This window comes from Pelodiscus sinensis, chromosome 1 (genome assembly GCF_049634645.1).
Source record: "Pelodiscus sinensis isolate JC-2024 chromosome 1, ASM4963464v1, whole genome shotgun sequence".
NCBI classification, from domain to species: Eukaryota; Metazoa; Chordata; order Testudines; family Trionychidae; genus Pelodiscus; species Pelodiscus sinensis.
In genome coordinates, this window is record NC_134711.1 from 204,981 (window position 1) to 232,873 (window position 27,893).

Sequence of the window (27,893 nt, forward strand, 5' to 3'; positions counted from 1 at the left end):
GCTGGGTCTCGCCGAGCCGCTGTGAGCCAAGGGGTGGGCTGAGAACAAAATGGCATCGACCGCATGGCCTCTTTATACCCCCTTCCTGGCCTCTTCCTGTATGCAGCAGGTCACCTGGTCAGAGGCCAATCTCTGTGTTCCCTGCTGGCTGCTCTCAGGTGACAAATCCCATTCTTTGGGTGTGTCCATAGCCTATTGAGAGTCATTGTTCCACAGGGCTTTGCTACTCAGCCTGTCCATAGCCATGCTTAACCACATTCACAGAAATATTCAGCTTCCACACAGATTACAGATCTACACACACAGACATTATACACTCACATAAATAGCGTACACAGGATCAGCAAACAATAATCTCCCATTCAGTACCCCACATGGCTCCCTTTTATACCCATTTCTGGAGCCAACACCCCCACCTAGAGGTGCAGCAGCGATCTGGCTGCTCCCCTCCAATTCGGTAATGTGACACTGCCACACCGGGCGCGCAGCGGGACCTTAACCAGGGAGCTGGCTCGGCCGGGCCGGGCTCCTCGGACGGAGCTGTGTGCTGCCCCCCTTCGAGGTGCCCGTCCGGCCTGGGTCATGCGGGCATTTGCAGCCCTCTGCCAAGCGTCCGGCCCGGCCAGCCCGGCAGGCACAGTGCCAGCGTGGGGCCCTGTGGGGCCGGGAACACCCGGCTGAGCAGCACCCTGCCACACCGCAGACCTGAGCGCCAGGGCCATGCGCACCCCAAACGCAGACGCGGCTCCTGGAGCCGGTTACCAAGGGAGCGGGGGCGGCAGGGCCGGTCTGCCCCTCCAGCCTGGGAGCCCGCCCAGCCAACGGCTGTGACTCGTTGGCAGGGGGCACAGCCCCAGGAGCTGCCGACAGGGCCCCTCCAATCCCAGCGCTGGCTCCCTCTGCTAGAAATGGTCCCTCACCCTGCGCCGCCAGCGAGGCCACAACACCACAACCCGCTCCCGCCGCGCCATCGCCGCCACCGAACCACGCTCCACGGCACCGGCAGGAGGGCTCTGCCACACAGAACCGCGATGCCCCAGGCAGCAAGCGGCTCAGCAAGCCCTGGCGCGAGTCCCGTGCCCACCTGGGCCCACCGGCCTCAGGGCCACCGCCTCTCGCAAGCCAGAGCCCGAAGGCAGCACACGCCTGGGGGAGGGGACGGGGGAAACGGGCCCTACCTCGCGCTGCAGCACCAGCTCCTTGGTGAAGACGGTGGCCTCTTCGCTGAAGGGCTCTCCCTCCTGGACCAGGCCGGGCAGGTTCCGTGCACCCCGGGGACACTCGATGCCTGGGAGGGGGCGATAAAACACCTTGGTTAAGAGACAAGGGGCGGCCTGGGGCGCGGGAGGGGCTGGCTGCTGCGGCATGGAGCTGCCCGGGTCTCGGCCTCACCAGAGCCAGGGATCAGAACATCAGAATGGCCGGACTGGGTCAGACCAAGGGTCCATCTAGCCCAGTATCCTGTCTGCCGACAGTGGCCAGCACCAAGTGCCCCAGAGGGGGTGGACCGAAGACAATGATCAAGCGATTTGTCTCCTGCCATCCCTCTCCAGCCTCTGACAAACAGAGGCCAGGGACACCATTTTATCCCCTGGCTAGTAGCCTTTTATGGACCTAACCTCCAGGAAATTATCCAGCTTCTCTTTAAACTCTGTTCTAGTCCTAGCCTTCACAGCCTCCTCTGGCAAGGAGTTCCACAGGTTGACTACACGCTGTGTGAAGAAGAACTTTCTTTTATTAGTTTTAAACCTGCTCCCCATTAATTTCATTTGGTGTCCTCTAGTTGTTATATTATGGGAACTAATGAAGAACTTTTCTTTATTCACCCTCTCCACACCACTCAGGATTTTATAGACCTCGATCATATTCCCCCCTCAGGGTATGTCTACACTACCCCGCTAGTTCGAACTAGGAGGGTAATGTAGGCATACCGCACTTGCAAATGAAACCCGGGATTTGAATTTCCCGGACTTCATTTGCATAAGTGGGGAGCCGCCATTTTTAAAACTAGGCCAGCCGGTGTAACAAGGTGTAACGAGGTGTACCGGTAGTCCGGAATGGGAAGCCTAGTCCGAACTACCTAGTTCGTGCCCCGTGTAGCCGCGCTGCTCGGGGTTCAAACCAGCGGGGATTTAAAAATGGCGGCTCCCCGCTTATGCAAATGAAGCCCGGGAAATTCAAATCCCGGGCTTCATTTGCAAGTGCGGTATGCCTACATTACCCTCCTAGTTCGAACTAGCGGGGTAGTGTAGACAGACCCCCAGTCTCCTCTTTTCCAAGCTGAAAAGTCCCAGTCACTTTAACCTCTCCTCAGATGGGATCTGTTCCAAACCCCTCAGTATTTTAGTTGCCCTTTTCTGAACCTTTTCTAACACCTAAATATCTTCTTTGAGGTGAGGAGACCACAGCAAGGAACATGTCTTCTGGGGCTGCACCCCCCTCTCCTCCGACAGGCAGTCTGGGACGCAGGAGACCTAGGTTCTAGTCTGGCTCCATCACCTATTAGGGGGCCTGGGATGCCCCGTGTCTCAGTTTCCCCTCTAGCCTGGGCTCAGTCAAAGGAAACAAGCCCCAGGCCTCCCCTTCAGCTGCTCCCCTGGGACGACCGGCTTGTCTGCCAGGGCCTGGATCTCGCTGCACTGAGCCAGGCCCCTCAGCTTCCCTGGCCAGGAAGCTGCACCCGAGGGCAGATTTTCAAGCGCCCGAGCCCGGCACAGCTGTGTCAGCGCTGCCCCTCGCGAGAAATCCCTGGTGGTTTGAGCCACGGCCCACGGAGCCTACCCGAGTCTCTGCAGCCACTGCGGGGACTTGCGAGCAGGGCCAACGGGCCCAGGGCACCCCCAAGGGCTCAGGGGACCTGCCTATGGAGGAGGGAGGAGCCCAGATGCTGCGGTGATGGGCACCGTGGAGGCCCTGCAGGAGCAGACAGCTGAGCGCCCGCTGAGGGGAGCAGGTGGGCAGAGAATGCTCTGAGCATGAATTAGCCCCTGCGCTCTGGTGTCGGGGGGGCAGAGACGCCAACGCTACCTGGGGGCGCAGGAGGCCATGCCAGAGAGACGGCAGAGAGAGGGGGGGGAAACTGAGTCACAGAGCGGCGATCTCGGATCACCAGTGAGCGGAAAAGGTCGGCCCTGCACATCGCCAGGCCCGCCGGGGCTCTCGCTGCAGGGCGCCCTGTGGTGACAGAACCGCTCCTCTCCACGCAGCCACGTTCCCACGAGTCCCCTGGCGCCGGGGCGGTAGCGAAGGGGAAGCGTCTGCCTGGCCCCGAGCACCAGACGGCAACAGGCGCAAGTGACCCCGCTGGCCTGTAGGGCTGCCAGATACTTTCACAAGAAATACTGAACACGGCGGGAAACATTGGTTGAGAAAAAAAATAATTGACATGTCCGGTATTTTGGGGTTTTTACTGGACAGAGGCCGCAAATCCGGACTGTCCGAGCCAATCCCGGACACCTGGCAGCCCTATTGCCTGGCCAGAGAACATCTCTGGCTCCAGGGCGGCCTCCCCTCCGCCCCGCGCCGGAGGCAGCTCCGCCTTTCACGCCTGGCTGCCCGGGGGGAGCAAGAGCAGCAGGACCAGGCAGAGTCCCGCGACCTGTCTCCGGCAATGGCGACCAGGCAGGCTGCATGGCTGGGCCGGGTACGTGTACATGCCTCTGCCGGGGCCAGAAGGGCAGGCCAGGGCGCAGCTCCTCTCAGTCTGGCTCTGCCTCGCCCCCAGTCACACCCCCAGGAGCAATCCTCCCGCTGGGGGGCCGCCGCGGGAGTCCCATGGCGTCCACGAGCCCAGGGAAGCAGCCTGCCCCCCGCCGAGCACACCCGGCCTCCTGCTCAGGGCTGGGGACGGACGAGCCCCCGTCCCCGCGCCGACCCGAGCGCCGGTCGCCCGGCTCAGCGAAGCAATTCCACCCCCGCCCTGCCAGGAGAGGCCGGCTCAGCCCATCAGTCCTGCCCCGGTGATGGACGGCGCTGCCTGGCAGCCGGGCTCGTGTGGGGGTGATGGGTTATGACGAATGGCGGCACCTGGAGCAGTGACGGGGGAGGGCGACGGAGTTCACGCGCGCGAAGCCCTGGCGTCAGCAGGCGCGCAGAGCATAAATCTGCGAGGCGCCCGAGGCCGGGGAGACCGACGGCCAGAGCCGGGGGATCGCTGAGGCGCGCGGCCGCGGCTCGCACCCGGCCCAGCACTGCCGAGGCATCCGGCCATCGCCGGGTGGGGGGGCTCCGGCCGAGCAGGCGGCCCCACCCCGGCGGGACAAGCCAGCTCGCTGGGATGCCGGGCTGTAAAACCCGCCTGCAACAGCCAGAAGCAGGCAGGGTCGGGAACGCTGGGGCCCACCCCGCGCCGAGCAGCGTCCCCTCTCAAGGGCCCCGGGGACAGGCAGAGCCTGAGAACATGGGGACAAGGGGGCGCAGCCGCGCCGTGGGCCGAGCAAGGGCTTTTTGGCCAGGGAGCCGCGCCCCCAGGAGGGCTGGACCCAGGGGGGAGGGCGAGAGACTGGAGGCGGCGGCAGAGCCGGTAGGGCATCGGGGAGGGGCCCCACAGCTCCATTCAGCCCACCGGGCCCAGTGACGCGCGTTGGGCAGGCGGGAGCCCAGCAGGACGAGGCCGCGCCGGGAACAGGGCCCCAGGTGGGGAAGAACGTGGCCCCGGCCGAGCCGGCTGCCGGGGCCGCACGCAAGAGCCACGCCCAGCACCCGCCGGCCTCAGCCCCACTGCCCGAGCAGCGCCCCCCCGCCTGGCACGCGCCCCTCTGGCGCCGGCTCCTGGCCCCGCTCCCAGCACAAAGAGCATCTGAGGAAAGGGGAATAAATCAGGGAAAGTGCTTCGTGCAGCACCAGCTCCCGGCACTGCCACGTAGCCACGGCCGGGGGAGGGGCTGGCGTGGAGGTGGCTCAGAGGTCTGAGGGGTAGTGTGAGGGGGCTCTGGGCGGGGGCAGAGCGGGGGGACAGGGCGCTCCGCAGGGAGGGCAGCGGGGGCTCCGGCCCTCCCCCAGCTCCGTACCAGGAGGCGGCTCGCTGCCCTCGGACCCGCCCCGCCGCAGAGCACAACGGCTCAGGCCGCACTCGGCTCTCGCTCCCTGCGGGAAAGGGCCCAGCAACCCGCGTCCCCGCCCGAATCTCGGGGGCGAGTCAGCCGCTCGCCCCACCGGCCGGTTCCCCAGCGCCCGCGGAGGCCTCGAGTCGGGGGGGCCCCGCGGGGGCAGCTGGAGCCGTTGTGGGGGGGCGAGGCGCAGAGCGAGCTGAGAGCTCAGGCAGGGCCCGGCTCCCCAAGGTGCTGGCCAGCCGCCGGCCTGACCTCCAGCAACGCTCCCGCCTCAGCCCTGGGGCCGGCCTGCTCCCCGGCTTCGGCCGCTCCGCAAGGAAGCCTGCGGGTGTGAGAGCCGGAGGGTCGGGGCCCGGCGACTGGAAGGAGCAGGCGGCGACCGAGGCTGCCGGGGAGCCTGCCCCACGGCACAGCCCAGAACCGACAGGAGCCCCCGGCCCGGCGCTCGGCTGGCGGAGCCCACGCCAATTCCCATCTCTTCCCTTCGACGCCCCCACCCGTGGGCGCCAGGCCGGCCGCAGCCGCCTCGCGGGGCCCCTGGGCGAAGGTGGGGGCCGGGCCCAGCACGGCGGGCAGGGGCGGAGAGCTGCGCAGGCATTTTTAGAAACCGCTGATTAATCCCGAGCGGCTGCAGACAGATGTGGCGCTTCCTGTCCTCCCCCTGCTCCGCCGCTCTCCCCTGGGCGGGCTGGGGGGGATCAATCAAACCCAGGGCAAGCGCAGCCGGGCCCACGCCGGCCCCAGCGGGTGCCTGGGGTCCTGCCGCCCTGCCTGACGGGGGCGTGGCTGGCGTCAGACACGTCAGGGCGCCCCGCCTCGGCTCCCGCCCGCGCACGAGGGGCTCCGGGAAGCTGGAGCAGGGGGAGGAGCCGGAGGGCTGCTCTGTGCGTGGCAGCTCCCCTCCGCCTCCCTGCCAGCGTGGCCCGTGACGGAGTCTGCTCGAGCGTGACCGAGACGTGGGCAGTTCCCCGCCTCGCTCAGCCGCCGGGCCCTGCTGGCCGGGGGCCCAGAGCACAAGGCCCAGCTCAGAATGTGGGTCAGCCGCAAGGTCGGCTCCACTGCGGGTGCCTGCGCGTGGGCCCCAAGATTTGGAGCCCCCCAAGCACCAGCACAGAGGGGGGTGCCAGCGCTGCCCAACACCCGAGGGGACACCTACCCCTCCTTCCCTGCCAGCCCACCTTCCCACACAGCTCCAGCGCCACCCCGCCCCTGTCTCCCCGACAGCTCCAGCGCCGCCCCGCCCCTGGCTCCCCCACAGCTCCAGCGCCGCCCCGCCCCTGGCTCCCCCACAGCTCCAGCGCCGCCCCGCCCCTGGCTCCCCCACAGCTCCAGCGCCGCCCCGCCCCTGGCTCCCCGACAGCTCCAGCGCCGCCCCGCCCCTGGCTCCCCCACAGCTCCAGCGCCGCCCCGCCCCTGGCTCCCCCACAGCTCCAGCGCCGCCCCGCCCCTCGCTCCCCGACAGCTCCAGCGCCGCCCCGCCCCTCGCTCCCCCACAGCTCCAGCGCCGCCCCGCCCCTGGCTCCCCGACAGCTCCAGCGCCGACCCGCCCCTCGCTTCCTGCCCCTCGCTCCCCGACAGCTCCAGCGCCGCCCCGCCCCTGGCTCCCCCACAGCTCCAGCGCCGCCCCGACCCTGGCTCCCCCACAGCTCCAGCGCCGACCCGCCCCTGGCTCCCCCACAGCTCCAGCGCCGCCCCGCCCCTGGCTCCCCGACAGCTCCAGCGCCGCCCCGCCCCTGGCTCCCCCACAGCTCCAGCGCCGCCCCGCCCCTGGCTCCCCCACAGCTCCAGCGCCGCCCCGCCCCTGGCTCCCCGACAGCTCCAGCGCCGCCCCGCCCCTCGCTTCCTGCCCCTCGCTCCCCGACAGCTCCAGCGCCGCCCCGCCCCTGGCTCCCCCACAGCTCCAGCGCCGCCCCGACCCTGGCTCCCCCACAGCTCCAGCGCCGACCCGCCCCTGGCTCCCCCACAGCTCCAGCGCCGACCCGCCCCTCGCTTCCCGCCCCTCGCTCCCAGGCCCAGCCTCCAGGAGGAGTCCGGGGTAGGGGGTCTGGCCAGAGAGACCCTGCTGGAACCAGTGTGCCTGGTGCAACTGCTCAAGCCTCCTGCCCCAGCCGGCTTTCCCCTGGTCCTTGGGCAGCCAGGTCTGCCCAGCTGCCGCCTCCCCATCTGCTTCCTTCAGGCTGCGGGAGCAGGACGGGGCAGGTAGCCGGCCAGGCGGCTGTGTCCAAGGGAGGAGGGCTTGCGGCTGACACTGCCCCCCATGGCTCCCAGCCTGTGCCGCCAGGCTCCGGCGCGCCGAGGGGAGACGCACCAGCACAGGCGAGCAGGGCCGGGGCGAGCCAGGCAGCGAGCCAGGCCAGGCGAACAGATGGGCCCCGCTTGGCAGCTTTATGCTGAACCCAGAGCAAGCAGGAATTTGCTTTTTGCTGCACATTTCCCTCCCGTCGGCCCGGAGCAGACGCACGAGCCAAGCTCTCTGGTGCGCTCAGCTCCGCGGGGCTGCAGCCGCTCCGGGCCTCGCCCGCCGGCGCACGGCAGGGAAGGGCCGCGGGGCCCCGGACTGCGAGGTCTCACCCCCCCGCTCCGCGGCAGCGAAATTACAGAGCAAAGCCAATAGGCTGGCAGGCTTGCAAACGGCCAGGCTCCCTGGCCAGCGAGGAAGAGGAACCGGGAGGCCGGGAACGGGCTCTAGGAGCGGCGAGCTACAAACAGAAGGGACTTTCCAAAGTGGCTGGAGCCGTGAACCCGGCAGAGGGGAAGCGCCGCTCCCGCCTCCGAGCCGCGCTCCGCCCGAGGGACGGGAACTAGCCCCCGGGGGAGCGCCCGGCGCAGAAACCCCGCCCGGCCCCCTGGAGCCTTCCCGCTGCCCTGGGGAAGCGGCAGCCGGCAGCTCGCCGTGCACGGGGCCGGTTTCTCAAAGCGCACCCGGCGCTCGAGCAGCCCCGAAACGCGCCCTCTGCCACGCGGGAGGGGAGGGCCAATCGCCGCCCCGAGAAGTGCAGGGCCCGGCGCCGGGAGGGCAGAGGGGCGACGCGGTTCACGGTACAGCAGCGTTTGGCCACCGGCGCCCCCCCCAGAGTAACTCCACCACAAAACAGCTGTACTTGGGCCGGGCAGACTGCGCTTAGGCAAGCCAGTGACCCTCGTGGGAAGCCCCCCACCCCTGCAAGCCCAGCCCCGGCCACCCCGAGCCTGGCTTGCCTGCACTCGCACGCCCGCAACCCCTCCCGCCCGGCCTGCGGCACCTCTCTGGGAGGCACCCGGGCCAGGAGGCGTGGGGCCGGCCCCACGAACTGGCTCAGGCTGCGCCCGCAAAGCGCGCTCCGTGTGGCGAGGAGCCAGGGGACAGACGCGCGGCGTGGCCGGGGCGAAGCAGCTCCCAGCCCAGCTGGGGAGAGGAGCCGCTTGCAGGGGTGGGGGGCTCAGGCCTGAGATCTGGGACACCAAGGCCCGAGGGAGCCGGCTGCCTCCGCACTGCCGGGGGCATGGGAGCACTGGAGGGGACGGTGCCACCTCCTGGGCCCCCCAGACACCCTGGCAAGTCGCCCTGCCTCAGACGTCCCTGGTGCCCAGCCAGGGCCTGCAGCTCCGCCCGGGCACCCATGGTTCCGGAGCCGACCCCCGCCCTGTGAGCAAGCGGAGGGCGTGGGCTGCCACGTGGCGGGTCCTTCCCCTCGCAGTGCGAGGCACCAGGAAAGGCGAGTTCGCCTCTTCCTGCCGACCCCTCCCACGGGCCTGGCGTGGGCCCCGGAGCGCCCTCCCGCCCGCCCACGAGCACCGCGTCCCCCTCTCAGGCGGAGAGCCGCGGGCAGGGAAGAGCGGCCAGTCTCCAGCGCAACCCCCTGCCCTGCCGCAGCGACGCTTCAGAGCCGGCTGGCTTCACCCGCAGCCCAACCCAGCGACTGCAGCCCCGGGTAGAGCCAGGCCGCGGCTTGGCAGAGCGCCACCGGGCAGGGCTCACTCGGGCACGCGCGCCCATCGCCGGGGGAGGGGCTCACCGAGCGGCACAGCGCCAGCGAGACACGGCGGGTGCGTTCAGGAGCGCCACTCGCCTCTCATGGGCACAGCTCCCTGCTCCAGCAAAGCCCCGCGGCGGGCCGGGCGCGTTTCCGCCTGCGCCGCGAGGGGAGGGGAGAGGGCCCCCACGGCCTGGCCGCTCGGCGCTACTCTTGGCCGGGGGCTCCAGCCCCTTTAGAAACACAGAAGCCGCCCGAGGGAGGACAGCAGCAGCTTGTCTGCCCGTCAGCGCCGGAGCCACCCGGTCCTACGGCCAAGGCTCTGCGGCCAGACCTGAAATCCCGCTGCACCTCCCCGGGCTGGAAAGTGGGTGCGGGGAGCCCCCCAGCGCCAGCAGCGACCTGCTCTGGGGGAGGGGCCGGGCGCCAAGGCAGGGGGGGCACAGCCCCCAATGGGCATGGTGGGTGGGGTGGGGGCTCCAGCCGGCGCAGCGTCCCATGGAGGGGGGGCCAGCGCGGGGCCCTGTGGGAGGCAGTCCGGTTCCTCGTGGTGACCAGGCTTTCACCCAGAGCTGGGGGGCGAGCACAGCAAAGCTGCCCCAAGCTGTGGGGCGAGGGGGGTGGGGCAGGGCCCCACAGCCCCTCTGTGCCTCTCCCGGGCTCCTCTCTGCGCCAGAGGGGGGCAGTGAGCGGAGCCCAGCCTGGGAAAGGCAGGAGCTGCTCCGCCAGCAGCCCCGCCCTGCAGTAAGGGACTTGGCCAGCTCCCCCGGCCAGGCCTGGCCCGGTTCCCCGCGGCCCTCGCGCCTCCCGCACTGCGGCGCGGCGGCTGGCGCTTGCTTCCTCGTGCAGGCAGCAGCCTCCCGGCGTTGGCACGAAGCCGGCCAGCACGCAGTCGTGACGGGCGCTTGGCTGCTGAGCAGAGCCAGCGTGGGAGCGAGCGGATTTTTAACAGCGTCCCTACAAAAATAGCGGCTGCAGGGAAGGGAGACCAGGCGGCAGCAGGGAGAGGCCAGGCGGCAGCAGCAGCCCACTTCCCAAGCAGACCTGTGGGCGCCTGCTCAGAAGGCAGAGTCTGGACTCACGGGCTTGAAAGAGGCAAGCCACGTACAGCAGAGGCAACTCACTCCCGGGGAAACCACCTCACGGGGCCCCCAAGGAGATCGCGGCCTCTGTGCCGTGTGCTGCATGGACACCGAGCAAGCCACGGCTGGGAGGGGAAACTGAGGCACAACGGAGCTGTGACCTGACACAGGATCAGGAGGGCTGGGTTCTTTCCAAACCAGCTGGACTCCATCTGGTGTCCTAGCCGTGGGGACACGCTGACCCTCGGACGTCAGCCCAGCCCCGCGCCCTCCTGCTTTCAGCGCCTGGGCACTGCCAGGCCCTGCTCCAAGGGAAATCGGAGACGTGACACAGGAGCCGAGGCGCCAATCCCGCTGGGAGCCTGCACGTGGAGGGGTCGGCCCCGGGCCCCTGGGCCCGGCTGTGGACAGCTCTGGGCAGCGGAGGCTGGAGGGACTCGGCCAGAGGGTTTCTCTTGGGCCCGGAGAGCTGAGCAAAGGGGCAAGTGGAGGGAGAGGGGCCGCGGCAGGAAGAGCCGGGGCAGGACTGTCCAGGCGGCGGTGCAGGCAGAGCACCGTGGCACGGCCTCCGTGGCCAGGAGGGGCTGCAACCCGCCGTGCGAATTCGGCCATGGGCCCAGCCCAGCCGCACGGGGGGCAGGCAGGCTAAGCACGGCACTCAGGGCCTGCAGCGAGCTGGCCCGTCCCAGCACTGACACCCAGGCTGGCCAAGCCCCAGAGTGCCAGACGAGGGCCGTGCCCTGCAAGCCCAGCCGGCACAGGCGGGTTGTGGGGGGGGCTCAGGGCCTGTTGTGTGCCCACCTGCCCAGAGACCTGGCCTTCCTCGCTCCCCTGGGGCAGGGCACTTCCCATGGGCAGCAACCGCAGAGCAGCCCAGCCCAGGAGCCGGCCTTGGCCTTGCGCGGGGGGAGACGGGGACGCTCGGCTGGAGGGAGCCAGAGAAAAGCAGCAGCCTGTAGCGACTGGGTGTTAATATCGATCCACGCCGTTAACCGGTTGTGACGTAGTGGGGTACCTGGCTGGTTTCTATGCTGCTGGCTCTGGGGTAACCCCCACTGGCTGCCGTGGGTACCACGGCCCAGCAAAACAGGATGAGTCACTATGCAAAGGGATCTCTCCACCGGTCTGACCACTAACCCCCATGGAGAGGAACAAAGGCAGGTGGATGCTGCCCTGGCTGGGGGCAGGGCTGGAGGAGAGTTGGTGAGGTCCTGGCTGGAAAGCAGGGGAGAAGGAGCTGGGGAGGGGGCTGGGACTCCCCTATCTCAAGGGGGCACTGAGGCCTCTTAGCCCCAGTTCCTGTAACCAGATTACATCTGTGCTATGCTGTATCCTGGAGGAGCAATAAACCACCCTCAATTCCACTGGCTGGTGAAGTCTGTTTGTGCCATTTCGGGGTGCAGGAGACGGGGGATCCCAACGCGCCATCACACCGGTCACCAATCACACTGGTACCAGCTAACGGGGTCACCGCCGGCGGGCGCAGGGCGGGGTCTCACCAGGGCAGGCAGAGCGGGGTCTCACCAGGGCGGGGGTCTCACCAGGGCGGGCAGGACGGGGTCTCACCAGGGTGGGGGTCTCACCAGGACAGCAGGGCGGGGGGTCTCACCAGGGCGGGGGTCTCACCAAGGCGGGGTCTCACCAGGACGGGGGTCTCACCAGGGCGGGCAGGGCGGGGTCTCACCAGGGCGGGGGGTCTCACCAGGGCGGGGGTCCCACCAGGGCAGGCAGGGCGGGGTGTCTCACCAGGGCGGGGGTCTCACCAGGGCAGGCAGGGCGGGGGTCTCACCAGGGCGGGGGGTCTCACCAGGGCAGGCAGGGCGGGGTCTCACCAGGGCGGGGGTCTCACCAGGGCAGGCAGGGCGGGGGTCTCACCAGGGCGGGGGTCTCACCAGGGCAGGCAGGGCGGGGGTCTCACCAGGGCGGGGGTCTCACCAGGGCAGGCAGGGCGGGGGTCTCACCAGGGCGGGGGTCTCACCAGGGCGGGCAGGGCGGGGGTCTCACCAGGGCGGGGGTCTCACCAGGACAGGCAGGGCGGGGGGGTCTCACCAGGACGGGGGTCTCACCAGGGCAGGCAGGGCGGGGGTCTCACCAGGGCGGGCAGGGCGGGGGTCTCACCAGGACAGGCAGGGCGGGGGTCTCACCAGGGTGGGGGTCTCACCAGGGCGGGGGTCTCACCAGGGCAGGCAGGGCGGGGGTCTCACCAGGGCGGGGTTCTCACCAGGTGGGGTCTCACCAGGGCAGGGGTCTCACCAGGGCGGGCAGGGCGGGGGTCTCACCAGGGCAGGCAGGGCGGGGGTCTCACCAGGGCGGGGGTCTCACCAGGACAGGCAAGGCGGGGGGTCTCACCAGGGCGGGGGGGGTCTCACCAAGGCGGGGTCTCACCAGGACGAGGTCTCACCAGGACAGGCAGGGCGGGGGTCTCACCAGGGCGGGGTCTCACCAGGGCAGGCAGGGCAGGGGTCTCACCAGGGCGGGGGTCTCACCAGGACAGGCAGGGCGGGTCTCACCAGGGCAGGCAGGGCGGGGGTCTCACCAGGGCGGGGGTCTCACCAGGGCAGGCAGGGCGGGGTGTCTCACCAGGGCGGGGGTCTCACCAGGGCGGGGCTGCTGCGGCGTGGTACAGCTGTGACGGCGCGTCAGGGAGCCCCCGCCCCCGCGTCCGCAGCCAGACGTGACTGTCGGGCCATAGGACAGAAGGTTCGTTGCTTCTCCGGGATACAGCGCAGGCGCCACGTGGCAGAGGAGCCAGGGCAGAGCCCAGTCCGCCTGGGGGGAGGGGTTCCCAGGCCCCCGAATCCCCTGTCTGGACTCAGTCTGCTTCCTTCATGCTTCCCTCCACCAAGCCCAGGGTGGATCCAGGGTCACAAGAGCAGACAGCCCCCCCCCCCCCCCAGTAACAGCCTGGTCCTGTCTGTCCCACCACCCTGCCATGCAGCCTGGCCTACCCCACCCCGGCTGGCCCCACGGGCCTGGCAGCCTGGTGCACTGGTTCCACCACCCATTCCACTACCCCAATGCGTCCTGGGGAACTGGGTGACCTTCTACCTCCCTGCTAGCAATGCCGGGAGCCCCGGGCTGGCGGGGGAGGCCGCCGCGGCTCAGCCCAAGCTAGCCCGCCTTTCCTCGGGGGTCTGCCTGCGACGGCTCCCTGCGGCTCTGAAGGCGCCCGTCCCTGAGCGGGCCGTCCCCTCCCCGCCCAGCCGCTCGCACCCAGCCCCGCTGCGAGAGCGGCACGAGGGCTGGGAGCAGCCGCCCGCCTGTCCCGGCACCGCTGCCAGTCCGGCTCCTCACGGGTCCTCAGGTGTCGGACGAGTCGACTCGGCGCCGAGCAAAAGCGTCTGGCAGTCGAGTCGGCGCCGCCCCCCCTCGCTGCCTGGCAGACAGACAGAAGGGGGCGGGGCAGCGCCACGGCTGGGCCCGGGCCCCGGGCCACGCTGCGGATTTGAAATGCACAAGGGCCGTGGGACGTCCCGCTGGCCCCGGGCTGCACGTGTTCACGTTCCTCCTTTGCAATGTACAGGGGCCAGCGGGGGCCCTGGTGCATTCAGAGGAGGAACGCGGACGCGCCGATTATTAACCGCGATTTGACGTCCTTCGGGGACCCTGGGCAGAGGCGGGACCAGGGGACCACGCGAGGGCCTGGCGAGGGCCGTGCACCAGACCTCCGGGCTTGCTGCAGAACAGCCAGGCGGGCAGGGACTGGACGGCACGCTGGAGAGCTCTGAGTGGCCTGGCCAAACCGAGGCGGGGAGCGTGGGCAGAGCCTGCAGCCGGGGGAGAACCGCACGCGCCGCGAGAAGCCCCAGTTCGCGGGGCCCTCCACAAGCAGAGGCGGCTCAGGCCTCGCTGGCGACAGTCCTGCGCCAGCCTCCCGGGCATCTCCCCTCCCCGCCGGCTGGGGGGCGCTCGGGTCACGTGCCAGACGCAGAGTGCCGGGCTCCTCGCCAGCTACGGGAGCACAAGGGCAGGGCTGCAGGCTGAGCGCCCCTCGGGGGAAGGGAGCCCCGAAGCGCTCTGCCCGCAGGCCCAGCCCGCCCCAGGGACGGGGAGAGAACGCCAGCGACCCCGAGGCCTGGCCTGCAAGGGGAAATCCTGGAGCTGGCTGACAGCAGGTGACTGCCGCAGCTTCCCGAGCCCAACCTGGGCCCCGCAGACCCGCCCTGAGCTGGCACCCTGGCATCAGCGCCCGAGCCCAACCTGGGCCCCGCAGACCCGCCCTGAGCTGGCACCCTGGCATCAGCGCCCGAGCCCAACCTGGGCCCTGCAGACCCGCCCTGAGCTGGCACCCTGGCATCAGCACCGGAGCCCAACCTGGGCCCCGCAGACCCGCCCTGAGCTGGCACCCTGGCATCAGCACCGGAGCCCAACCTGGGCCCCACAGACCCGCCCTGAGCTGGCACCCTGGCATCAGCGCCCGAGCCCAACCTGGGCCCCGCAGACCCGCCCTGAGCTGGCACCCTGGCATCAGCGCCCGAGCCCAACCTGGGCCCCGCAGACCCGCCCTGAGCTGGCACCCTGGCATCAGCGCCCGAGCCCAACCTGGGCCCCGCAGACCCGCCCTGAGCTGGCACCCTGGCATCAGCGCCCGAGCCCAACCTGGGCCCCGCAGACCCGCCCTGAGCTGGCACCCTGGCATCAGCGCCCGAGCCCAACCTGGGCCCCGCAGACCCGCCCTGAGCTGGCACCCTGGCATCAGCGCCCGAGCCCAACCTGGGCCCCGCAGACCCGCCCTGAGCTGGCACCCTGGCATCAGCGCCCGAGCCCAACCTGGGCCCCGCAGACCCGCCCTGAGCTGGCACCCTGGCATCAGCGCCCGAGCCCAACCTGGGCCCCGCAGACCCGCCCTGAGCTGGCACCCTGGCATCAGCGCCCGAGCCCCGCGCCAGCAGAGAGACTGGCAGCATGAGCCACGCGTGGGCCGCAGCTCCCCAAGTGCACGGCCACGGCCTGGGGTCCATTCCATAGAACCACAGAGCTGGGAGAGCCCTCCGGAGGCATCGCGTCAGCCCCCAGCTCAGAGCAGGACCAACCCGACTCCATCAGCCCAGCCAGGGCTCTGTCAAGCCGGGACTTAAACACCTCTAGGGATGGAGATCCCACCCCCTCCCCAGGGAGCCCAGCCCAGGGCTTCCCCACCCGCCTAGGGAAAGAGTTTGTCCCAATCTCCAACCTAGACCTCCCCCCACTGCAACTTGAGCCCATCGCTCCTCGCTCTGCCCCCACTGAGACCAGCCTCTCGCCAGCCTCTTTGGATCCCCCCTTCAGGGAGTTGCTGGCTGCTCTCAAATCCCCTCACTCTGCTCTTCTGCAGACTGAACAAGCCCAAATCCCTCAGCCCCTCCCCATAGGCCATGTGCTCCAACCCCCCAGTCATTTTGGTCACCCCCCGCTGGCCCCTCTCCAATGTGCCCGCGTCCTTTCTGTGGTGGGGGGCCCAGAACTGGACACAATAAAATGTCGAGAGCACCTTTGTCACGTTACTGGATTTTAAGGGGAGCAGCCAGGTCACTGCTGCACCCACGGAGGGAGGGGGAGGGGGAAGGGGGTGAACCAGGTCACTGCTGCGCCCACGGGGGGAGGGGGAAGGGGAAGGGGGTGAACCAGGTCACTGCTGCACCCACGGGGGGAGGGGGAGGGGGAAGGGGGTGAACCAGGTCACTGCTGCACCCACGGGGGGAGGGGGAGGGGGAGGGGGAAGGGGGTGAACCAGGTCACTGCTGCACCCACAGGGGGGAGGGGGAGGGGGAAGGGGGTGAACCAGGTCACTGCTGCACCCACGGGGCGGAGAGGGAGGGGGAAGGGGGTGAACCAGGTCACTGCTGCACCCACGGGGGGGAGGGGGAGGGGGAAGGGGGTGAACCAGGTCACTGCTGCACCCACAGGGGGAGGGGGAGGGGGAAGGGGGTGAACCAGGTCACTGCTGCACCCACGGGGGGGAGGGGGAGGGGAAGGGGGTGAAACCAGGTCACTGCTGCACCCACGGGGGGGAGAGGGAGGGGGAAGGGGGTGAACCAGGTCACTGCTGCACCCACGGGGCGGAGGGGGAGGGGGAAGGGGGTGAACCAGGTCACTGCTGCACCCACGGGGCGGAGGGGGAGGGGGAAGGGGGTGAACCAGGTCACTGCTGCACCCACGGGGCGGAGGGGGAGGGGGAAGGGGGTGAACCAGGTCACTGCTGCACCCACGGGGGGAGGGGGAGGGGGAAGGGGGTGAACCAGGTCACTGCTGCACCCACGGGGGGGAGGGGGAGGGGGAAGGGGGTGAACCAGGTCACTGCTGCACCCACAGGGGGAGGGGGAGGGGAAAGGGGGTGAACCAGGTCACTGCTGCACCCACGGGGGGGAGGGGGAGGGGGAAGGGGGTGAACCAGGTCACTGCTGCACCCACGGGGGGGGAGAGGGAGGGGGAAGGGGGTGAACCAGGTCACTGCTGCACCCACGGGGGGGAGGGGGAGGGGAAAGGGGGTGAACCAGGTCACTGCTGCGCCCACGGGGGGGGAGGGGGAGGGGGAGGGGGAAGGGGGTAGGGGGTGAACCAGGTCACTGCTGCGCCCACGGGGGAGGGGGAGGGGGAGGGGGGAGGGGGAGAGGGGGTGACCCAGGTCACTGCTGCGCCCACGGGGGGAGGGGGGAGGGGGAGGGGGAAGGGGGTGACCCAGGTCACTGCTGCGCCCACGGGGGGGAGGGGGAGGGGGAAGGGGGTGACCCAGGTCACTGCTGCGCCCGCGGGGGGAGGGGAGGGGGCCCTGCACAAAGGGGCTGCAATGGAAGCCTGTGTCCTACTGATGCTGCGTGTGCTACTGGGCCGTGGCGTCAGGACCTTGCTGGGCGCTGGGCTCGTGCTGGGCGACCCCCACGACCGTGACCGGACCGGACCGACCGGCTAAGGGAAGGGAGTTGGGGGAGGGGCGGTCCTGGGCTGGAGCCATGAAGGGGGCTGGAGTCCAGGGGCCCAGGGACCCATCTCCAGGGGGCTGAGGCGTCCTGGCCCTGCCTCCTGCCGCCACGTCCCGTCCGTGCTGGGCTGTACCCCCCGTTCTCCTGGCCGCCGGAGCCTGGTCTGGCTGCTCGGGGTGCAGGCTCGGGGGACCCGACGCCGTCCCAGCCACTCATGCACCTGGGGGAGGTCTGTGGGGTCTGGGCACGGGCTCCGGGCTGGCGCGGGGTGTTCTCTGCCTGCTGCGAGGACGGACTGGCCAGCCCCCCGCCCGGGACCAGCCAGCTCCAAGCCCCCAGCCTCCAGGGGCAGCGGCCACGGCGCAGGGCAGAGCTGACCACGGCACCCCCCCACCCCGCTTCCCCCTCAGCCGGCCGCCAAGAGCAGAGTCCGGCCGGCCCCACCTCGCTTGACTGCAGCCTCGGCCCCCCGGCTTGTTACAGGCCCACCCCCTCCACAATCGCCCTCAGCCCCCCAGCGCTGCCCCTCCTCTTCGCCTTCCTACCCCTGTGCCCACAGGGCCTCCTGCCAGCGCCCCAAGGGTCAGATCCTGGCACCCTCAGGGTCCGGAGCTCGGCTGTGAGCACCACGCAACCAACACCCAGGCGGGAGCCAGCACAGCGCCGGGGCGGGAGGCAGGCACTGTGGCCCCCGCGCAGGGCCCGGCCAGCGCCCGAGCCCCTCGGAGCGCCGCGAGCTCCCCGGCAAGCCCGCCAGCTCCGCCGCCACGGCTCACTCACTGCCGAGAAGGCAGGATTCAGAATCTCTCTGGGAGACTCGACCGCGCCAGCGAGATTCAATTATGACTCTATTTGCAAATATTTATAGCCCCGGAATAGCTCTATTTCAGCCGGGAAGACAGCATCAATCTCCGCCGAGCGGCTCCCTCGAGGCAGCGGCGGCCTGGCTTCTCCGGCACGCGGGCGGCACGCGGGCGGCCAGGCCGCTCCCAGGGGGGCGTGCTGGCGCGCACGAGGGAGCCGGCGCCGGGGGACGCGTGGGGCGGCCGGGGGGTCCAGCTCTGATGAGTAGCGCCGCGCCGGCCCTGCGGGGAACAAGCCACCGGCCAAGCCACAGGCCCGCGGCGGGTGCGAGGCGAGAGACAGAGGAGTCCATGCCGAGAGCACCCGGCTCAGGGACTGGCCGGGGCAGGTGCGAGCACGGGGGGGAGGGTCCACCAAGGGGACCTGCCCTGGGCAGACAGGGGGGGAACTGGGAGAGGAAGTGGCGGAAAGGGAAGGGGAGGCCGAGGGGAGGCCCGTTCGCTCCCAAGGGTGCGGGCAGGGCAGGAGCTGGCCAGGGCACAGCCGCGGGGAAGGGGCCATAGCTCCTGCAGCCAGGCCCTGCCAGGACATGGGCTGTACGGTCCCCAGGGCTGCACAACCCAGCTGGGCCCCTCCAGGCTCGCCCGCCCCCAGCGCACAGACGGCCCCTGCCCAGCCCTGCCGGTGCCCCTGCTCGCACAGGACTCCGGCTCCGCCCTGAACGCCAATGGGGCTGCTTGGACAGGGGCCAGCCTGCTCCCCAAGGGGTCTCTGCTGCGGCGCCGGCCCCCTAGGCCCCGGGGAAGCTCCGCGCTGCTGCCTGGGGCGGGGCACGGGTCCAACAACTGCGCTGCAAGTTCCCAAACAAGCCCCGTTGCCGGGGGGGGGGGGGGGGGGGGCTGCCCCGGCAGGGGCTACGGAGCCGTGACGGGCCAATCACTCCCCACACCCAGGTGGGACCAGCCCCAGCAGGGAGGAGCCCGCCCAGAGGGGCAGACTCGGTGACCTCTCAAGGGTCCCAACACAGCCGCGGAATCAATACGGCCCCGCGCTCCCGGCTCCGGGGCAGGCTGCGATCGACTGGCAGCTGGGCCCGTTACTCAATAGGATGCAATTACTGTGGCAAATAATCAATTTGCCAATTATCACCAATTGTTCTCCAGCCAACGCCCCCTCCAGCGGGCCCTGGCACGGCCACGCGGGCTAGCGCCACAGAGCGTTGGACGAGAGCCCGGGCGCCACGGCCACGCAGCCAGCAGCGCAGATGGGGCGTGGCTCCCACGCAGGAATTCACCCTGCGGCCCTGGGTTCTAGTCCAAGCACTGTTACTGCCCCCGTGCCTCAGTTTCCCTACCTGGAGAAAGTGCCTAATAACGCTGCCCTGCCCTGCCCTTGGTGTTTGTAACAGGAAAGGACTCCTGGCCTCCCCCGTGTCCTCCTCCCTGTGTCCTACAGCTGTGGCCTCAGGCCACCAGCTGCCGAGAACACAGGAGAGCCACACGTTCCCGGCCCCGCTCCCAGCCCTACTGCTATGGGCTTTCCGGCGCCAGCGAGGGGGTCTTTGCTTTCCCACGCTGGAGGAGACACCCCAGCAAGACCGGGCTCCTCAGCAGAAGCCGGCCCGAGCCAGGCGGGCGCAGACACGGGCCGCGGCTGGCGCTTAGCGCCGACAGAGACTGAGGGAAGCACCTTTCCCTCCCCCACGAGGGTTTAACCCACATTGCAAACCAGCCCCGCCCGCTCAGCGTCTCCCGCCCAGCACCTGTGACGGCTGGCAGCATTGGCCCCAGCACAGGGACGGCCCCGGGACAGACAGCACACGGGCTCGGGGGGGGGGGGGGGGGGCAGGGTCAACCCCACTGCCCTCGAGAACTAGAGCACAGGCCCCCACACGCAGCCCTACGCCCCCCAGCACAGAGCCAGCCTCAGCGCCCACCAGAGCTAGAGCTCAACACCCCACACGCAGCCCTATGACCCCGCAACCACCCACCGGAACTAGAACCCAGCCCCCCCGGCACACAGCCAGCCCCCCCACACACAGCCACACCCCCCCCAGCACAGAGCCAGCCTCAGCGCCCACCAGAGCTAGAGCTCAACACCCCGCACGCAGCCCTATGACCCCACAACCACCCACCGGAACTAGAACCCAGCCCCCCCGGCACACAGCCAGCTCCCCCCCCCCACACACAGCCACACCCCCCCCCCCGGCACAGAGCCAGCCTCAGCGCCCACCAGAGCTAGAGCTCAACACCCCACACGCAGCCCTATGACCCCACAACCACCCACCGGAACTAGAACCCAGCCCCCCCGGCACACAGCCAGCCCCCCCACACACAGCCACACCCCCCCCCAGCACAGAGCCAGCCTCAGCGCCCACCAGAGCTAGAGCTCAACACCCCACACGCAGCCCTATGACCCCGCAACCACCCACCGGAACTAGAACCCAGCCCCCCCGGCACACAGCCAGCCCCCCACACACAGCCACACCCCCCCCCAGCACAGAGCCAGCCTCAGCGCCCACCAGAGCTAGAGCTCAACACCCCACACGCAGCCCTATGACCCCGCAACCACCCACCGGAACTAGAACCCAGCCCCCCCGGCACACAGCCAGCCCCCCCACACACAGCCACACCCCCCCCAGCACAGAGCCAGCCTCAGCGCCCACCAGAGCTAGAGCTCAACACCCCACACGCAGCCCTATGACCCCGCAACCACCCACCGGAACTAGAACCAGCCCCCCCGGCACACAGCCAGCCCCCCCACACACAGCCACACCCCCCCCAGCACAGAGCCAGCCTCAGCGCCCACCAGAGCTAGAGCTCAACACCCCACACGCAGCCCTATGACCCCGCAACCACCCACCGGAACTAGAACCCAGCCCCCCCGGCACACAGCCAGCCCCCCCACACACAGCCACACCCCCCCACACACAGCCACACCCCCCCCCGGCACAGAGCCAGCCGCCCCCCCACAAACAGTCACACGCCCCCCCCCCCACACACACACAGCCACACGCCCCCAGCACAGAGCCAGCCCCATCGCCCATGGGAACTAGAGCCCAGCCCCCCCACATAGCCTCACAACCCCCCCCCACACACAGCCACACCCCCCCCCAGCACAGAACCAGCCCCCTCCCCACAGCTGCACGGCCCCCGGCACAGAGCCAGAGGGGACAGGACGACACATTTACATGCCCCCGCCCCCCCCCGGCAGATGGCCAGCAGGGTTTGCCTTTGACTCCTCGGCAGGCTCCCTGTTCCCCAGGCCACGGGCCAAGGCGCGGCCAGTCCCAAGGACTCAGCGGCCTCCTTCCTAGCGAGCCGGCTGAATAACCCATCCACCCGGCCCAGGGCTCAGAGGGAAAGATGCTTCAGTGACCCAGTTCGGCCTTTGCTTACTCGGGGCGAAAGTTGCATTTTCCACCACGTTCCCTCCAGGCATCGAGCAATGGCTCGGCCCCACCTCCCCCGGCTCGGCCCGCCCGCCAGGCCGCTGGCCTCCCCCTCCCCAGCCTGCCCTGCCAACACTTCGCTCTTTCCGCTCGGCGCCCCGCCAGCCCGCGACCCTGGCTTGGTGCGGAACGCGCCCCATCACCCGAGTCTCGAGGTGAGCAGCCGGTGGAGACGGTGCCGGACACAGGCTGCCAGGGAAGAGCATAAGAACATAAGAACGGCCGTACCGGGTCAGACCAATGGTCCACCTAGCCCAGTATCCTGTCTGCCGACAGTGGCCAGCACCAAGTGCCCCAGAGGGGGTGGACCGAAGACAATGATCAAGCGATTTGTCTCCTGCCATCTCTCTCCAGCCTCTGACAGACAGAGGCCAAGGACACCATTTTATCCCCTGGCTAATAGCCTTTTATAGACCTAACCTCCATGAAATTATCTAGCTTCTGTTAAACTCTGTTTATAGTCCTAGCCTTCACAGCCTCCTCTGGCAAGGAGTTCCACAGGTTGACTACGCGCTGTGTGAAGAAGAACTTTCTTTTATTAGTTTTAAACCTGCTACCCATTCATTTCATTTGGTGTCCTCTAGTTCTTCTATTTAGGGAACTAATAAATAACTTTTCTTTATCGGCCTCTCCACACCACTCATGATTTTATAGACCTCTATCATATCCCCCCTCAGTCTCCTCTTTTCTAAACTGAAAAGTCCCAGTCGCTTTAACCTCTCCTCATATGGGACCCGTTCCAAACCCCTCATCATTTTAGTTGCCCTTTTCTGAACCCTTTCCAAGGCCAAAATATCTTTTTTGAGGTGAGGAGACCACATCTGTACACAGTATTCCAGATGTGGGCGTACCATAGTTTTATACAGGGGCAGTAAGATGTTCTGGGTCTTAGGGTATGTCTACACTACCCTCCTAGTTCGAACTAGTGGGGTAATGTATGCATACCGCACTTGCTAATGAAGCCCGGGATTTGAATTTCCCGGGCTTCATTAGCATAAGCGGGGAGCCGCCATTTTTAAATCCCCGCTGCTTCGAACCCCGTGCAGCGCGGCTACACGGGGCACGAAGTAGGTAGTTCGGACTAGGGTGCCTATTCCGAACTACCGTTACTCCTCGTGAAATGAGGTGTACCGGTAGTTCGGAATAGGCACCCTAGTCCGAACTACCTAGTTTGAGCCCCGTGTAACCGTGCTGCACGGGGTTCGAAGCAGCGGGGATTTAAAAATGGCGGCTTCCCGCTTATGCTAATGAAGCCCGGGAAATTCAAATCCCGGGCTTCATTAGCAAGTGCGGTATGCATACATTACCCCACTAGTTCGAACTAGGAGGGTAGTGTAGACATACCTTATTTTCTATCCCTTTCCCAATAATTCCTAGCATCCTATTTGCCTTTTTGACCGCCGCTGCACGCTGTGTGGACAGAGAACTGTCCACGATAACTCCTAGATCTCTTTCCTGATTTGTCGTAGCCAAATTAGCCCCCATCATACTGTACGTGTAGTTGGGGTTATTTTCCCCGATGTGCATTACTTTACACGTATCCACATTACATTTCATTTGCCATTTTGAGCCAGCCTGGGCCGCACTAAGCTCGGCTCCCTCTGCTCTGTTTCCAGCCTCCTCTTGCTGTGCCGCGCCACCTGGACCCCCAGCAAGGGATGGATCTAGCCACAGGCTGTGGGGCAGAGCTAAGGGGGGAGCCAACACGCCCTCTCACAGCCACTAACAGCAGAACCCTCCCCCCACCCCACCGGGCCTAGGGAGCCGCGCAATCTTGTCCAGAGGGGCCCGGGCCGCAGCCGCAGCATCTCCCCGTCACCCCCTCGCTGCCGACGCCCACCCCAAACCCGGCCACCGCTGGGCAGGGGCAAGGCAGCCGGGCCACGACGCTGCGAGGGGGCCGGGGCAGCACGCGGACGGGTCGGCGGGAACGCAGAGCCACGTGCGCTCTCGCGGCTCCGGCGGCAGCCTCCGCTCAGGCGCTGCGCTCGGGGCAGCCTGGCAGGCGAGCGGGCCGCCGGCAGAGGCAACACCGGCCTGTGCTCGGCCCTGGAGCGCTGAGCCAGCGACACCAGCCGATCGCAGAGCCGGCTCCTCCCGCCAGGCAGCTCGGTCCTGCCCAGCCGCCCGTCACGCCAGCAAGTGGCTGTGCTGCTCACGCGGGCTGGGCCCCGGGCCCCGGGCGGGGCTGATCCTGCACAGAGGATGCTGGGAGACGGGTGGCGGGTCGCTGCCAGGCCAGGGGGCCAGGGATTTCCAGGGGGGTCGGCTGCCAAGCCCCTTTACAAACCCCGGCTGCTGGATCTCCCCAAGCTCTCTTGGCAGCACCCCAGGGACCGTGTGCAAGGAGCCGGGGGAGGGGAAGGGGTCCCACCACCCCCCGCCCATTGCACTGGGGCTGAATGCCTGCCCCCCCCATGTCTGCAGCCAGGAGCAGGGGCCACGCCCCGTCAGGTTTGCGCGCCCAGGCCAATACCCGGCGGGCCCGGCTGCAGCAGACACCCGGCGCGGAGGAGGGTGCGGAGCCGGCTCGGATCCCAGCCCGGCCCCATCTGAGTCACTCCGCCAGGCTCCCAGCCAGCGAGGGCAGGGCTCCAAGGCTGCGCCGCATCTCCCCCGTGCTGCGTTCGCTGCCCGGGAGCTGTGCTGGGGGAGGCAGGCGTGGGGCGGCGCAGACAGATGCAGCCCGGCCCCGCGGCGCACTGCGTGCAGGGTGCGTTGGGAGCGCGGCGGCAGCCCTGGGGACCCTGACAAGCTATTCCAATTGCAAGCGTGCGCCACGCTCTGCTGCACGCAGGGGAGAACAGGGGCCAGCCGGCGCAGCGACCCCCGCTCTGCTAGAAAGCGTTCCCCATGCTAGGGCCCTTCGCACCCCCCGGCGGGCGCAGCCCCGTCCCCGCTGCTCCGACGCTGCCCAGGCGGGCTCAGTGCCGGGTGGTGGTCCCTGCGGCCAAGCCCTGCTCCCTGCCAGGACAGATCCCTGGGCTGCCGGGGCCTCCGAATTCGCAAGGGCCCAGCAGCGCACGCAGGGTGCCAGGGGTGCGGCTCGAAGCGGACAGTCCAGTACTGGAGCTGCCTGTCCGGGAAGCAAACGGAGCCAGTAGAGCTGGCGGATGATCTCTGTAGGCTGCGGTGGCCCGGCAAGTGTGTCCAGGGCTTTTGTGTTTGAAACCCTCTGGCAACTCTAAGCGCAGGCCGCGGCACGCCGGACACAGGCCGCCTGGCTCCCACACACGGCTCTGCCTGCCCCACGGAGCCCCCCGCAGGCGGTCGGCAGCTCCCCCATCATAGCCCATGCTCGCTGGGGAGGCTACGTCTGCCCGTCATGTTCACCCCTGGCTTCTGGGCTGCCCCGGCTGGCCGGAGGGACAGAGAGAGGGAGGGAGGGCGGGCGGGCGGGCGTTCCCGGCCACAGCACCCCAAGGCCGCTGCAGGGCGAATTAGAGCACCCGAGTGCACAGGCCCCAGGCCGCCCGCCCAGAGAAAGGCCTCGCCAGCAGAGGAGCGCATGGCTGCCGCCCGGGAGCGTGTACACAGGGATTTCCTGCAAGGTGAGGGAGCCGCTCGTGCGTTGGCCGCGCACCCGGTGTGGGGAGGGGGCGCGTCTGGCGGTCGTGTGGCCGGGCAGTTCCGACGCACACGCGGGGCGGGGGGGGGGGAAGCACATCTGGTGGCCGCGTGGCTGGGCTGGGCGTGTCTGGACGCACACGCGGGCGGGGGGAGGGCGCGTCTGGCGGCCGCGTGGCCGGGCTGGGCTGGGCATGTCTGGACACACACGCGGGTGGGGGGGGGGGGAAGCACATCTGGCGGCCGCGTGGCCGGGCTGGGCTGGGCGTGTCTGGACGCACACGCGGGCAGGGGGAGGGCACGTCTGGCGGCCGCGTGGCCGGGCTGGGCTGGGCGTGTCTGGGACGCACACGCGGGCAGGGGGAGGGCACGTCTGGCGGCCGCGTGGCCGGGCTGGGCTGGGCGTGTCTGGACGCACACGCGGGCAGGGGGAGGGCACGTCTGGCGGCCGCGTGGCCGGGCTGGGCTGGGCGTGTCTGGACGCACACGCGGGCAGGGGGAGGGCACGTCTGGCGGCCGCGTGGCCAGGCTGGGCTGGGCGTGTCTGGACGCACACGCGGGCAGGGGGAGGGCACGTCTGGCGGCCGCGTGGCCGGGCTGGGCTGGGCGTGTCTGGACGCACACGCGGGCAGGGGGAGGGCACGTTTGGCGGCCGCGTGGCCGGGCTGGGCGTGTCTGGACGCACACGCGGGCGGGGGGGAGGGCGCGTCTGGCAGCCGCGTGGCTGGGCTGGGCTGGGCGTGTCTGGACGCACACGCGGGCAGGGGGAGGGCACGTCTGGCGGCCGCGTGGCCGGGCTGGGCTGGGCGTGTCTGGACGCACACGCGGGCAGGGGGAGGGCACGTCTGGCGGCCGCGTGGCCAGGCTGGGCTGGGCGTGTCTGGACGCACACGCGGGCAGGGGGAGGGCACGTCTGGCGGCCGCGTGGCCGGGCTGGGCTGGGCGTGTCTGGACGCACACGCGGGCAGGGGGAGGGCACGTTTGGCGGCCGCGTGGCCGGGCTGGGCGTGTCTGGACGCACACGCGGGCGGGGGGGAGGGCGCGTCTGGCGGCCGCGTGGCCGGGCTGGGCTGGGCGTGTCTGGACGCACACGCGGGTGGGGGGAGGGCGCGTCTGGCAGCCGCGTGGCTGGGCTGGGCTGGGCTGGGCTGGGCGTGTCTGGACGCACACGCGGGCGGGCGGGGCGCTCAGCAGCCCAAGCAGCCCAAAAGGGAGCGGCTGGAAGCGCGGAGCCTGCAGCCACCGCAGGAGCCAGAGCCCGAATTAGCCCCGGCAGCGCTCGGGCTCCCCAGCTGGGGAAGGCAGGCGCGGCCGCTGTTCGCCATGCAATTTACCTGCCTCGCAGTCCGTAATTAACGTACACAACTTGATTAGCGCGCTGGGGGCGGGGGATGCCCAGAGCCAGGCAGGTGGGCTGCCGCCTGCTATTTACAGCCTCCCCGAGGAGCCGCAGAGCACGGGGAAGAGCCAGGCCCCGCTCCGGCTCCCAGAGGCTGGGGGGATGCCGGAGCCGCGCACGCTGCACTCTGGCTCCGGGCTGCTGCTGCCGGACAGGCCGGGGGCAGCTGGCGAGGGGTTTTCCGGGAGGGCGCCGGGACTCTGCCACTCGCTTCCCCTGCACCCGCTGAGCACGACCGCCTGGCCCCGGGGGCAGCTCGAGGCTCTGGCCCCACCGCATTGGGGTGGCAGGGGCCAGTCTGCTGGCCGAGCGCAGGGTCGTAAAGCCGCTGGCCCGACAGGGACGGGTCAGGGCACCAGCAGCTCTTGGAGGGTGGCCACGTTCCCGTGGATTTCAAGGCAAGGCTCTGCCATCGGGCTGCAGCCCGCAGGGGAGCCCCAAGCCACCGAAGGCTCGGGGCCCGGTGACAGCGCAGCGCGCCATGGGGGAAAGGCCGACAGCGAGGCCGGAAGCAGCTGCCTTTGGATTGGCCGGGGCAGCACCTTGACTCTTGCCCAGAGCCACAGCCCGGCCCACGGGAAGCAGCCCCACGGCGCGGCCCCGAGGCCGGGCAGCGGGGGCAGGGCGAGGGCAGGGCTACGGCAGCCCAGCCCCCGGTTCTCTGAACTTGGAGAACTTTTCTCCAGGAAATCGACCCTCTGATCCGGGCCCGTCGGTTCCCATGGCAACGGGGATGAACTCACTCCCAGCGAGTGCCACTCCGCCCCCCAGGGACCGTCCATTCCCCGGGCTCAGCGCAGCCCCCTGGACGCCCAGGGACCAGCGCCAGGGGAAAGGGCGGGCGCGTGTCCCCGCGGTTCCCAGGGACCGGCCGACAGGGCCTCCCCTCCCCTGGCAGAACCTGGGCACCCTGGGAACACCCCGCAGCCTGCGCTGGAGGTCCGGCCCCGCGCCAGCCTCTGCGCCCGGCCCCCCGCCGGCCTCTGCGCCCGGCCCCCCGCCAGCCTCTGGGCCCGGCCCCCCGCCAGCCTCTGGGCCCGGCCCCCCGCCGGCCTCTGGGCCCGGCCCCCCGCCAGCCTCTGGGCCCGGCCCCGCGCGGGCCTCTGGGCCCGGCCCCGCGCGGGCCTCTGGGCCCGGCCCCCCGCCGGCCTCTGGGCCCGGCCCCCCGCCGGCCTCTGTGCCCGGCCTCGTGTCCAGAGCTCTCGGCTGGGACTTAGGTGAGGTGGCTTCTGCTCCGAGCCTGCCTGCTAGGGCATGTTGGGCACGTCACTGCGGCTCGCTGTGCCTCGGTTTTCCCCATCTGTGCCATGGGAACAGTGCTACCACCACACCCCTCACCGCTCTGCCCAAACTCCCCCATGGCGCCCATCACCCCTCTGAGGCAGGTAAGCGACACGGCCGGGGCAACGGGCAGCGAGAACCAGGCAGTCTCAGGCGGGCTCTTGGCTCCCCAGCCCTGGGCTAGCCCCCGGAGGGCTCCAGCCACACACACCAGCCCTACCCGGCATCAGCAGCCCTGCGCTCCCCTGGGAACCGGGCTCTCGACAGTAACCCAGCCCCGCCGCCTTCAGCCACGGGCCGTGACCCCTTCCCTGGGGAGCCCAGGCAATTAACCCCGGCCACCGAGACCCGCGATCCATCTCGCTGGGGCGGCTCGCTGCACCCGAGGACAGTCCCTGCCCGAGTC

The 27,893-nt window shown here is 69.5% G+C and overlaps 1 protein-coding gene across 1 annotated transcript in view; it reads right to left on the minus strand.

Moving 5' to 3' along the window:
• SND1 (staphylococcal nuclease and tudor domain containing 1) overlaps nt 1-27,893 on the minus strand; it is a 314,287-nt gene that overhangs the window by 53,221 nt on the left and 233,173 nt on the right. The window contains exon 16 of the mRNA XM_075924108.1: nt 1,179-1,288. Within this exon, the coding sequence (XP_075780223.1) occupies nt 1,179-1,288 (110 nt within the window). The remainder of the gene's footprint in view (nt 1-1,178; nt 1,289-27,893) is intronic.